The sequence below is a fragment of the Pieris brassicae genome, chromosome Z (genome assembly GCF_905147105.1).
Source record: "Pieris brassicae chromosome Z, ilPieBrab1.1, whole genome shotgun sequence".
Classification (NCBI taxonomy): domain Eukaryota; kingdom Metazoa; phylum Arthropoda; class Insecta; order Lepidoptera; family Pieridae; genus Pieris; species Pieris brassicae.
The window spans coordinates 12184251-12198311 of NC_059680.1; the positions used below are offsets into that span (position 1 = coordinate 12184251).

The window sequence follows — 14061 nt, forward strand, 5'->3', positions numbered from 1 at the left end:
CCTCGTAAAATAAATCTGTAAAAAACGACCTCGGCGGCGGCAAATCAATGTATGTTCGTGAGTTTCAAATTTTTCCTTTATACCAGTCTTTTCCACTTCGGTCCCTGCTATTTCTCATTAGTAAGATCAATTCTCGAAACCAGCTTTATGGTCCCCTCTTGAGAAGTATTATAGGGTATCGAAAGGGTACAAAATAAGTTCCTTAGAACCTTATAATATAAAGTATAACCTCTTTCCTTATCTTTATCCTACGTAGTTCTTGATATTAGAGTATGCCCCACTAGATCATTGTAGGGATTTAGGTTAGGTTAGGGGAAATTTGGTTTGTAGATAATGCAACTGAAAGCGCATACTTGCTGGGAGAGTATGAGACTGATCAGCACTGCCGGAAACATAACCTTTTTGCTGTGTAACCGATTTGCACAGTCCAGCGTCAACAAGCTCCCATTCACCGCTTATACTCGCAGTTTAATAGTTTTTTTTTGACTTGTCGCCGGAGAACTACCATTTTGAGCGTATGAGGGTGAATACTGTGATATAAAAATGTACTAAGAAAAATTTTAATGGGTAGCAAAATGTTTGAAGATAATTTTATAAAAATCACTTAATTGTATACTCGTTAGATAATATTTTAAATTAAAAAGCTAAATAAGCTGTTTATGAAAAAATAAGTTGTAGTTAAAATAATCTTTAAAACGCGGATGTCATACTTAGCGCTAAGGGCTCAATTCAGGGCAAGGGTCGTTAAGTAAGGGTGAGATACAGAAGCGAGACTTACCTCATACGGGAGTACATATTTGAGTATGTATGTACACTACTATATTTAAAACAGCGACAATATTAAAAACAAGTATTTTCTGGGTCACGCGTTTATTGTTACAACATCGATATGGCGATGTTTTTAAATGGATTGATTTCTATATATGAAACGATTATGATATATTATCTTTATATTATTATGTGTGAAGCCTGCGTCGAGAAAACTTAGTAAAAAACTACGCACAATTTAGAATTTCATACTTTATTTATTCAGAAAATCTTCAGATATTCAAGAGAAGAGATTCAAGAAAATCAGTTATAGATCAATCATCTCCAAACGCATAAAAAATATGCTGGACACAAATCGGATACCACGATGATCAGCCATAAGCTACACACTAAAGACCTATCATTACTATATTAGAGCACATAATGATACAGGTGAAATAATAAGATATATGAACTTATTTCTATCAGAACGAAGTATATATAAAAATAAACATAATTGCAATAAAAGTTGAATACGACCATAATGACACAATGATTGCCAAATGATTACGTAAATTGTTTACTTTTAAAACATCGTAATATCATTCTAATACTTTAACATATTAGTTTCTATCGGCAAACTTGCTATAAATATTATAGAAACTTCAATATTGAATTTTAATTTCTTGCTGATAACAATGCTAAATGTAAAAAAATATGTATTTATAAAAGTAATTTGTACTTTAGACAATGCGTTTGATTTTCTATGACATTCTATCCGCAAGGAGGTAGGTAAAATAATGATGGCTAAATAAGGTAAACAAAGCAATGATGGCTCAACGAGGTAGACCAAATAATGATGGCTCAACGAGGTAGGCAAAACGGTGCCATCCGTAATGCTCGCGGTTGGACGACTAGTGCAGGTTGGCGAATGACAAACTTATACGCAATTTAGTTATTGTTTTATCATTTTTTATACATAATAATTTGAAAAGTTTAACTAAACGCACGTCTTTTCTCGACTCGTCTTTAACAATACACATTTATTAGGAATTAAACAGTTTTTTAACATAATATTGAAAAAGGCTTTTGAAGTCAGTTTCTTTGAAAGCAGTTTTTTGTCTTTCGTCCAATGTATGATGAATATTAATTTTAGATCGTGTGTTTTTTAACCTAGGGTATTTCAAGTGATGTTATTTGATTAAGCGACTATCTGATAAAGGCCCTTAAGCGTTTCGTACTAAGCCGATTATCACAATATTTCCAAATAAAACTTCTAGAAGAGAATCTAATCTAATGCATTATTACGAGACCTATAAGATGATTAGGCCTAATGGAAGACCATGAAAATGTTCAAGACATGATAAGCTTCACCCATTTTAAAGATACTAGTTTCAAATCCGCCTGTCTCGGCCTTAAAGCAGTTTAGAAGCAGACATTATCTTATCAATATTATCAAGGAATTATTTATTCAAGTTTATTAAGATATGGCACGGGATAAACATTGCGAGTGCATACATGTTTTATTATAACGCTGTACACCGTGTATTAACCCATTACTTCACTATACGACTTTAGCTTTGACTTCAAAATATGTATTATTTACAAAATTTAACTGGCTGTCAGAGCCGTAGATCCTGTTAGCGCGGTCATCCAAATAAGAAAAATTAAAACGTGTAAACAATTTTGCAAGATTTTTTCGGTGTACACAATTTGTCTACTACATTAATCAATATTACACACACATTAGTATTGTTACATTATCAGTAATTCGACTTAGAATCCTTCAAGAAAAAGCGTACTATTTCTTAGAAGGCCGGCAACGCACTTGTGAACCCACGGGCATTCAGAGTGTCCGTGTGCGGTATCACTTAATGTCAGCTGAACCTCCTACCCGATTGCCTCCTGTTCTATATAAAATGTTTTTTCTTTACTGAAACCATCTTGCAACCGTTATTGTTTCGGCATGAATCAGAGTATCATAATTTTCAGAGTTTAATTTCTCATTTATAATTGCTGTCAGCACTCGTTCGCTATTGAGTGAATTTTTATATATCATATCATAGAGAAGCTAAACAATTCTTTAGCTGCCCTGTATCAGTCATTAACTAATCGGGCATTAAATTAGCAGCACAGATATAATTTAATTAGTTCATTAAGCATTAGTAATTATGGATATATATTATAATAGTTTAATTAAATTGAGAGATTAATTGTTTCATAATTTAGTGAGATTATCATTAAAATATAGTATTGATTTGGTTTTAAATCATAATAACAATAATTAAAATTAATGAATTAAAACAGACGACGTCTGTTATAATAAGTAATTTTACTAAACTGAGGAATATTGCATTTATCTACTTCGCGCCAATAGACCATTACTAATTCTATAAACACACAGAAAAATAATTATCTGGGAAGGAGAATTATTTCAGATAGATTTGTCATTCACAGATAGATTTCTGTCGGACGTCGAGGCAGAATACGAAATTGCACCCGTTCCAGAACTGTGCGTTTTTTAAGGCAGTTTCTGCGGCGCACCACGGAACCAACTGCCCACTGAAGTATTTCCGACCCAATTAGACTTACGGTCCTTCAAAGAACTTGTCAACTTAAAAGCCAGCCCTGTGGCATTGCGAGTGTCCATGGGCTTATCACTTAACATTAACATCCTAAGGCATTGTTCAGACGGGTTAAGAATTGTCGTGACAGTTAAACTTTAATCGTATTCAGAGATGTAATAACATCATACAATCGACTTGTTTCTTTCTTCGATTTGTTTCTTCTGACTCGACCTCCGTTTTGAGAAGGTGAACGACTTGAATGTGTCTTGTATTCGCTCAGTTATCGTTTTGATGTTACTGATTCTCGCTTCTTCTGGCTTGATATCTGCCTGTAACCAGTACATACGAGATATTAGAAGGAGGAGCAGTGTTGGCTTCAGAATATCTGAACTTCCTATGGATTCAAGGTTCTAGCTTTTCTGCTGCTGCTTATATGAAGGTATATCGTTAGGAAATCGGCACACATTGCCTTGCCTTTTAAATACTGACGATGTGTCAATTCTCTATTAAAAATAAACATCAAAAACACATGCAATCTGAGACCCTGATTTATAAAGATTATAGGTATTAATGTAATCTGTGACCAGTTGTAACCGACGTTTGTAATCAAATAAGTATATTATTATTTTATGACAAGTTAATGATTATTTACCAGCTATGTTATAACGCCATGATTTATGCAGCCATTATTTTTATACTGTCACATAGCCATTCTGTGAGCGCAGTTAAAAGTTACTCTTATGTCGGAAACGGAATCATTTGTTTTTAATTATAAAATTAATCAGTGGCGCTACAACCTTTTTATCCCTGGGCCTCAGATATCTGTATCTGTTTCATGATCATTTGTCAATCTAATAGGCAAGTATGTGATCAGCCTCCTGGCCTAATTATGATACACGCCGTCGACTTCTTGGGTCTAAGCTAAGGCCAGGCTAGCTAAGGCTTTGGGCAAGCCGGTTTTCTCACGATGTTTTCCTATACCGTTCGAGCGAATTTTAAATGCGCATATAGAAAGTCCATTGGAGTACGGCCGGGAATCGAATTTATGCCGTCAGGGATGAGAGTGGCACGCTGAAGCCACTAGACTGCTTACTGTTTTTATTATTATTAATTAATATATCTGCCTGAGCTGTGCTATTTTGATCACTTTTTGTATAGACAGGTGTCCATAATATATACTCGTATAAAGGTATAGAGAGGACAGCACTGCTCATGTGCTCATGAAGCAATGCCTTCTAACCTCACTTCTCTTAATTACAATAGTACCTTGGATGTGGCTTCCTCTGTAACATCGATAGATCGGAGCTCAATACCGTAGTTCTTATCTTCAAAAATCACGTTGCTCTCTTCTGAAGATGACGAGAACACCTTGTAAAATTTAATATTCTTATGTCTTAATGGAATTTTTACGTTACCTAGCAACCTATTGTCATGGAGATATATAAAGCAAGTGAAAAGCACTCTCCTCTACGAGCATCATCTTACTTGAAACTTTATTTATAATTAGTTTTAATTAAATTCCTTTGAAATATAAAGCCGAATCCAAAATACATTACAAATAAGTAACAATATTTCTCATTTCTATTGATTGGTTTGGGTACGAAAAAAGACTTACAGGAATAATAGACATCCTCTTCATTGTCGGGATTTCTGGTGGAGTGTTATTTGGTGGAACTAGAACTGGGTCTATGCAGAGTCGGTTGTCTTCGTTCGCGTTGAATATGAAGAAGGAATCTGCGAGTGGCGGCAAACACCGTTGGATTATGTGGCCAAGTGCTAACAGGGCACACGACATGGCAGCAAGGACAGCAATAACTGGGGCATAGCTGAGTCTCTCAATGGGAAGAGAACACGTAGATTTGCGTTCGTCGAACCTGTGAAATTATAAATACAACTCGTTGTCAGCAGGAGGGAGGAGGCTTTTTTGCTTTTTTGCCCCACGATAAGTTTAATCGAAATGGGCCCGGAGTATTCTTCGGAGGTACTTTGAAGCCTATTTTCTTTGGTTCACTTACTAGGTAGAAATAGAGTAACAATATTATTAACAAATGGCCATTATATTCTTCGTTTAATTTTTCTATTGTGTATGGTATTCACATATTTTCCTATAGATTAAAATCAGACCAGGATGCTTACAGTATGAACCGTAACTTCGTGAAAAATTAGGAGAACAAGGCCCCGTCTTCAGTCTTTTGTATTGTTTCCTTGGCCATTACATTACACGCCGTCGATTTTGGATTTACAACACGCCGGTTTCCTAACGAAAGCATAGACATGCGAGCGTTGGTGCTCAGCCGGAGTCACACACAACCAGAATTGGTTAATTTACCGTATGAAAAATCTGAATAAAACATTAATTTATAACGCTTTATTTATAATAGTGTCAAAAATAATTTTCAGCACATAATCCTCCAATGTCAGACACAAAACGGTCACAGATCAGTCGAATCGACGACGACGTATCGTGTTTTGTCATCACCTCATCATCATCAATCTCTTTTTTTGGTCTATTTTCGGACGTAGGCGTACTTCTTCTTTCTCCAGTACGCCCTGCCCAGTACAGTCTGCATCCACTGGTAGTCACTCATCTCACCTATGTGATTTATTTTCATTTCGTTCGTTGTTTGATTTTCTTCTTCTTCTTTTGCTGCCTCTCCATTACTGGAGGTTTACAGATGCAATTCCACAGTCGCAATACCGTCTGACTTAACTCTCCTTCTACATTTACACTGGATTTTACCAATTCTAATTAGTGGAAGGAGGTGGTAGCGGTCATGATGCAACACTTGGCTCAGGTACCGTTGTGTATTGAGTGTTTATTTTACAGTTATATAAATGTTTCTTTATCTTCTCATCTTGTCAAGTAGTGTTACATAAATTATGATTTGATCATTCAATAAAAACATTCCACGCGTCCTTTCCACTGAGGCATTACGAAACGTTCAGCCGACCGCGTATACACATAATTGTGCTGGCCCTGAGTTCTTCGTTCAATTCAATGATTGAATAATAGTGGCTGCTGGCATACCATTACATGTACTAAACGATAATGATTTTTTGCAACTGAATGAAAGTGGCGGGAAGTGGATACACTGGTCGTTCAGAGTTAGAACTTTAGAAATTATATTTTGATGCGCGGAGCCTGCGTGATTGATAAATATACTAGATACTACATCGATTCATTGCTATGCGGACGACAGCACTGGGGATACTCTTTACACTGGCCGGGCAGGTATTTCTCGGGCAGTTGTCGATGAGTACCGGAAGAAACTTGTGTCTGAAGTCGAAACTCTTTTACGTGGAGTCTCGGACTGGGGTAGACTAAACCTAGTCCAATTTAACCCCAAGAAGACACAAGTTTGCGCATTTTCCGCGAAAAAAATACCCTTTGTCGCTACTCCTCTTTTCGAAAACACTCTTCTTGAAGCCACAGCCAGCATCGGAATACTTGGCGTTGACATATCGAACGACGTTCAGTTTCGCGGTCATTTGGAGGGAAAGGCTAAATTAGCCTCCAAAAAGCTTGGTGTGCTCAGCAAGGCGAGACGGTACTTCACTCCGGGCCACCGCTTGCAACTCTATAAAGCGCAAATACGGCCCCACATGGAATACTGTTCTCACCTCTGGGCGGGGGCTCCCCAGTACCAGCTCCTTCCACTTGACCGTATCCAACGAAGAGCGGTTCGAATCGTCGATGACCAATCCCTCTCCGAGCGGCTCGATCCTTTGGCGTTGCGTAGAGATGTGGGGTCACTCTGCATCTTCTACCGCATTTACCATGGAGAGTGTTCAGAGGAGTTGTTCGGATTAATACCTGCAGCTGAGTTTCAGCATCGGACGTCGAGGCAAAATACAAAATTCCACCCGTATCACCTCGACGTCCGACGTTCCACGACTGAGCGTTTCTCAAGGCAATTTTTGCCGCGCACCACCGCTATGTGGAACCAGCTGCCCACTGAAGTATTTCCGAACCAATTCGACTTAGGGTCCTTCAAGAAAAGAGCGTACAAATTCTTAAAAGGCCGGCAACGCACTCGCGAGCCCTCTGGCATTGAGAGTGTCCATGGGCGGCGGTATCACTTAACATCAGGTGAGCCTCCTGCCCGTTTGCCCCCTTTTTTATAAAAAAAAAAATAAAAAAAAGGCAGACCTATTTGTTTGTATACTAGCTGAGTTGACAAGAGTTGCTTGCTATATGTTAGTTATAATATTTAGTAATACAATTTTTTTTTCTTCTGATTTTTATGAAGGATAATCGGTGTGGGTTTTGTCGTGACGTTCTATTGCATTAGTAATAACTGTTAAGATAGAATAATGATGTGGAATTAATAAATATATTGTTGTATTATATTTACAATATATTTTACGGAAATCACTTTCATTAATACCTGCTGCTGAGTTTCATCATCAAATGTCGAGGCAGAATACGAAATTCCAATCGTATAACCTTGACGTCTGTCATTTGACAGCTGAGCGTATTTTAAGGCACGTTTTACCGTTTTACCGCCCACCACTACTATGTGGAACCAGCTGCCCACTGAAGTATTTCCGAACCAATTCGACATAGGGTCCTTCAAGAAAAGAGCGTACCAATTCTTAAAAGGCAGGCAACGCACTTGCGAGCCCACTGGCATTGAGGCGGCGGTATCACATGTCATTAGATGAGCCTCCTGCCCGTTTACGTTGTTTTATTAAAAAAAATAACACAACATGGATAATTAAATAATAAAAACATCAAGTGCTAAGCGCACTAAAGCTAAATTTAAATGTAATTATAATTCGTCATCTATAATATTCAGCACATTGCAAAAATTTGAAGTATATAATTACAACGCGTGTATAAATTAGGACAAGTTTTCGCGGCATCGTTGATTAATCCAAAATGGTCATTCAAGAATTTAATCGTGTTGAACTACAAACAAATTGTTTACAAAACCAGCATAACGAATGAATAAATGGATGTACCAATGGATTTTTCTTTTATTTTCGGCATATACCTAGGGTAAAAGTAAAAACCGTCTTAAAGAAACTTAGCGCGAACTACACTCCCATGCCTAAGAAAACGATACATTTTCTACATACGTCAACTTAGCGCTAAGCCTGGACTCGCAATCCTTAAACTCACTAACACACGACGCACCGGCACAAAAGGCTGATCTTATCTATGAAGTAATCAAAGAAGTTTATGCCAAAGGAAACGTATTGCCCCTAGATTATTAACTATCATAAGATATGTGTTTTATAGTCCAGAACCAGGACATTTTTAACGTTCTACAATCGAATGAATACCAAATAAAACCATATAATATTACCAGTCATCAACACCACAGTTCTTGATGCCATCACAGACTACCCCGCTGGTGAAACAGAAGTGGTCCTGTCCGACGGTACAACTCGTTTCATTCTTTAACGTACACCCTCTTCGTGGCTTGTACCGTGCTGAGGTCAACGTTACTTGGTAGAAGTTAGCCTGAATATTTTTGTGGATTATTTTCTCAGAAAAAGAGAATAGAGTGAGTTTCACGAGGAATTCTCGTCTCTCTTTACTGTTGGAACGATGTATGTCCGCTCTTCTAAACATTATTCCATCCCGCAGCAAATATTTGAGCATGTGTACTTTGAGTAGTGAAAATTGTTTCGGTTTTGTGCTTGCATTACAATTACATATATTTACACATACCTTATTAAAAAGCGTTTAATACTGAAATAAAGTTATCAAAATTTCAATAAGTACCATTGAGCTAATTAGTTAGAAATTTCGTAGCATTGTTTAGCTTGTTAATCTGCTATATACCTATGTAATGTGTTAATTTGTCTACAAGAACGTCGAAACTCAGTCACTTAGGGGCAGGAATCGCAGAGATCCAAATAGTTTATTGTTCTTGACACCCCTAAGTCAACTTAGTCATTGACTTTGATTAATTGATGACTCTAAGTACTGCTGTCTTACATTAAGATCTGCATTAATACTGCTGTTGCTGACAAACTTGAAGCGCAGACGCTCCTTGACATGAAACGTGAAGTAATGGGATTGAAGGCTTTCATCGTACATGACGTCACAGAACCTGATACACCGATGTTTCTTCATCAGTATGAAAGCATCTCGATTCATCTCGCAGTTCGAATTGGCGAGATTCGGATACCGGACCACAACCAAGAGCTGTACTGCCGGCTCCACCACTACCTCCACGGTACATGCGTAGTCTATTTCAGTGAGGGTTCGGAGTACCTGAGAAGACATGGCATTTGAAATATGTGTTGGATGGGAATCAAGAAACGATTGGCGGAAGAAAGTGGCCTTCAAATCAAAGGCTTCCTATCCTTTTGGATACAATATTAAATGTACGCTCACGGTGTCTAATCTTCTCGTATATTGGGACTAGGCTAAACGCTGTTTTGTATATATTTATTTGCGATGCTGTGCTTCCACATACTGTCTCTACAATAGTGCATTCTTTAATCTATAAATTACTATACCCTGATACAATGACATGATATAAACATCCCGTATGCCCGTAAAATTTGTCAACATTTCATTTGTACTAATTGACGTTGACTAGAAAATTAACAAGATAAACAGGTTTAAACAACTTATAATGAACAATTATATTAAATTTAAAACGATTAGTTGTATGATATTAACTGCACAACGGAAATATTTGGCGCATTCAAAACATAATACTTTGCCCACACGCAAGCAATTTCTCAACTTGTGTTAACGGCATTACGTAGAATTTACGTTATTTCTATGATATAAATCGAAATACGATTTTTATGAACTTGATATATTCGGTAGTGTGCTGATTTCAAACAAAACATTTTAAAATGTCTATTTGCTATTTTGCTAGTATTTTTTTTTGTTTAACAATAAGCAAAATCGGATTAATTTATTATTTTTACTTTAATTTTTTGTAACATTTATGTTTAACATAATTGTCAAGTATTTAAGAAAGCTTATAACATATGCTGTAGATCTAGAATTATATTTGATGTGGTGAACTTTACTACATAACTACGTAATAAAACAGCTACTTGAAATCGCTGACGAAAGCATAACAGCTATAAATATTTGTGCAATGTAAAATATGCCTTAACGCATAGGTATAGAGACGTCTCTAATAATGAAATTTACATATAGCGGTGTTATAATCCCTATTCGCTGGGACCAACGCTGATCGCTTCATTTTGTACTATATTATTGCCTCACCAAAGTAATTGTGTCGGACATCCCCATCCCAAAGGATATATCAAATCTGAGGTGTTCTGAGAAGACGCAAGCATCGCTTATATCCTTCGGTCGATAAAGAAGTAAAAGACCAGGTGCCTCCACGTAATATGTCGTAATGAGAAAAATATATAAGCAGTATGAATATAACATGATTCTAGATGGTCGTGGACTCAAGACACAATTGTCTGGACAAGTCACTACATACTATTAGGATTTTTGCAGATTTGATATAGAGAAAGCGACTTATAGTCCTTATAATGGCCTTTCTGTTCCTTTCTACTATCATTAATTATTCAAACTGCGGAATTTTCACTGACACGTATGTTTATCATTCTAAAGACAATTTTGTTCCTACGAACAGTACAGTATAGAGTCGGGTAATGACCTTATCTATGGGAATAAATAGCTCACGGTTGTATTCCCGGCTAAAAACGAGGGTTAATAAAATATATCTCAGAATTTGGGTAGCAGAGACTTAGGGCTAAATGTATGTCTACAATGTAATGAACTCGGCCGAGTGTTTCGTTGGTTGATAGTGGTATATCTGGAATTTCGGAATGTTACACAACATAATACAGATAGTGTATTCTTTGCGTAATGAGTGTCAACTGTGTTATAAGTGTCAATTTTGTGTTAAGCGGCATTAGATCAAGATCTGCTTAGTCACAGAATTTCCTTGCGTGTGTTTAAGTGCAATACATAAACACTTTATTACGATTGTTATTAAAACTACTTTAGAATTGTAGAACATTTTTATTCACTTTAAAAATGGACTTTAACAAAAGAAATTAAAATCGATACCACCGCTGCACAGAGAGGATGACTCGCTCGCCCACACTGCGAAGGAGAAGGCCGACCTCTTGGGCTGTCTCTTCGCGTCCAACTCGAATTTGGATGACCGGGGGAGATCACCACCGGCGATTTCGCAGTGTGATAACTCAATGCCGGAAATCACATTCCGGCAACGTGCTGTTCGCAGAGCACTATCTTCCTTGGACATTCATAAGTCGAGCGGGCCGGATGGTATCCCTCCAATTGTGCTGCGTACTTGTGCTCCTGAGTTGGCTCCGGTCCTGACGCGCCTTTTCCGGTACCTGTACTCGCTCGGCACTGTCCCGAAGTGCTGGAAGACCGCTTCGATACATCCGATCCCTAAAAAAGGCGATCGCTCTGATCCATCCAACTATCGCCCAATCGCAATAACCTCCTTGTTCTCCAAAATAATGGAATCCATTATTAATGGCCAGCTCTTGAGTTATCTAGAGGGCCACCAGCTGATTAGCGATTATCAGTACGGCTTTCGTCGTGGTCGTTCGGCTGGTGACCTTCTAGTATACCTTACTCATAGATGGGCAGAGGCAATTGAGTCCAAGGGGGAGGCACTAGCGGTTAGTTTGGACATAGCGAAAGCCTTCGATCGGGTGTGGCACAAAGCACTGCTCTCGAAGCTTCCAGGCTATGGGCTTCCTGAGAAATTATGCGACTGCATCTCCAGCTTTCTAGCCGATCGGAGCATCAAGGTCGTCGTCGACGGAGCATGTTCCGACCATAAACCCGTGAATGCTGGGGTCCCACAAGGCTGTGTTCTGTCCCCGACCCTGTTTCTTCTGCATATCAATGACATGTTGCAACTTAGCAACATTCATTGCTATGCGGACGACAGCACTGGGGATACTCTTTACACTGGCCGGGCAGGTATTTCTCGGGCAGTTGTCGATGAGTACCGGAACAAACTTGTGTCTGAAGTCGAAACTCTTTTACGTGGAGTCTCGGACTGGGGTAGATTAAACCTAGTCCAATTTAACCCCAAGAAGACACAAGTTTGCGCGTTTTCCGCGAAAAAAATACCCTTTGTCGCTACTCCTCTTTTCGAAAACACTCTTCTTGAAGCCACAGCCAGCATCGGAATACTTGGCGTTGACATATCGAACGACGTTCAGTTTCGCGGTCATTTGGAGGGAAAGGCTAAATTAGCCTCCAAAAAGCTTGGTGTGCTCAGCAAGGCGAGACGGTACTTCACTCCGGGCCACCGCTTGCAACTCTATAAAGCGCAAATACGGCCCCACATGGAATACTGTTCTCACCTCTGGGCGGGTGCTCCCCAGTACCAGCTCCTTCCACTTGACCGAATCCAACGAAGAGCGGTTCGAATCGTCGATGACCAATCCCTCTCCGAGCGGCTCGATCCTTTGGCGTTGCGTAGAGATGTGGGGTCACTCTGCATCTTCTACCGCATTTACCATGGAGAGTGATCAGAGGAGTTGTTCGGATTAATACCTGCAGCTGAGTTTCAGCATCGGACGTCGAGGCAAAACACAAAATTCCACCCGTATCACCTCGACGTCCGACGTTCCACGACTGAGCGTTTTTCAAGGCAATTTTTGCCGCGCACCACCGCTATGTGGAACCGGCTGCCCGCTGAGGTGTTTCCGAACCAATTGGACTTAGGGTCCTTCAAGAAAAGAGCGTACAAATTCTTAAAAGGCCGGCAGCGCAATCGCGTTAGTTATTATTATAATTTAGTTAGAGCATGATAATGGGTAAATATAAGAATACAGATTCAGAAATAAACGCTACGTCGAATATCAAAATAGGTTTTGATCCTATATAGCATCGACAGACAAGTAATAAGAAATGAAATCAAATTTAAAAACTTCGAAGGTTCTTCATTTGAGCTGCCGCCCGAAACTCTCAATGCCCGAGAACTCGCGAGTGCATAGTGGGCCTTTTAATAATTGGTACACTCTATTCTTGATGGACCCTAAGTTGAATTGGTTCGGAAATATTTCAGCGGGTAGCTGGTCCCACATAGTGGTGGTGCGCGCCAAAAACTGCCTTAAAGAATTTTCAGAGTGGAACGACGGATGACGAGGTAATAGGTGTATTTCGGATTCTGCCAATTAAAATTACTAATTAATTGTTAAGTTCATATTTTAAATAGTTTTAACAAACAGGCAGGACTTAAACTCCCTCATGTCCAAATACATTAAATTAAACCATCCATCACCATTAAACTTATGGAAGACATTTTGTTGACTTTTCATGGGTATCATTTAACATAAAACGGGCGAGCCTCTTGCCCATATGTCGCCCTTGTAAGCCTCGACTATGAATACGGATCATATTCTAATCTAATACACCTTTAGTTTTACTAAAACCTTTGGCCTTCATTTGCCACTCAAAGACGTGCGTCCCATTTACTTATGTCCCTCAGTATGCAATTGTATACGCTACATTATAATTATAAATAATTTAGCTGTCTCTATAATTTAGTTGCTTTGCAACGTTGTTTCTAAAATAAAACAGAGTAATCAATGATATTTAAACAAATTGGACTTTATTCGAATAAAATATACCTTTCTACTGATCATGTGGAATGCGCTTGCAACACTATTAGCGAAGGTCTGACTATGCACCATTGGACATCTTTATTAACTTATTCAACACTCGCTCGTACGATGACTGAAAATATCGAGAGGAACTCAGCTTGTCATAGACACATAAAGTCGTTAAGTCAGT

General features: G+C 38.5%; 2 protein-coding genes across 2 annotated transcripts in view; one reads left to right on the plus strand and one right to left on the minus strand.

Moving 5' to 3' along the window:
- Window positions 1-14061, plus strand: part of LOC123718815 (facilitated trehalose transporter Tret1-like) — a 30786-nt gene that overhangs the window by 1100 nt on the left and 15625 nt on the right. The gene's annotated exons all lie outside the window — the stretch shown is intronic.
- Window positions 3451-10807, minus strand: LOC123718816. The gene is made up of 6 exons (XM_045675721.1): window positions 10522-10807; window positions 9265-9543; window positions 8627-8784; window positions 4930-5188; window positions 4581-4682; window positions 3451-3643 (listed from the first exon to the last, which is right to left on the minus strand). The coding sequence occupies exons 1-6, from the start codon at window positions 10690-10692 to the stop codon at window positions 3497-3499; spliced, it is 1116 nt and encodes a 371-aa protein (XP_045531677.1). The 5' UTR covers window positions 10693-10807; the 3' UTR covers window positions 3451-3496.

What these genes read in the sequence shown, in the direction of transcription:
- LOC123718816 (XM_045675721.1), bottom strand. Translation starts at nt 10,692, where the DNA reads ATGTTATATTCATACTGCTTATATATTTTTCTCATTACGACATATTAC. An exon ending in TGTCCGACACAATTACTTTG is followed by an intron (nt 9,544 to 10,521) that starts GTGAGGCAATAA and finishes ATGTCTTCTCAG; the next exon opens with GTACTCCGAACCCTCACTGA. An exon ending in GTATTAATGCAGATCTTAAT is followed by an intron (nt 8,785 to 9,264) that starts GTAAGACAGCAG and finishes AAAAATATTCAG; the next exon opens with GCTAACTTCTACCAAGTAAC.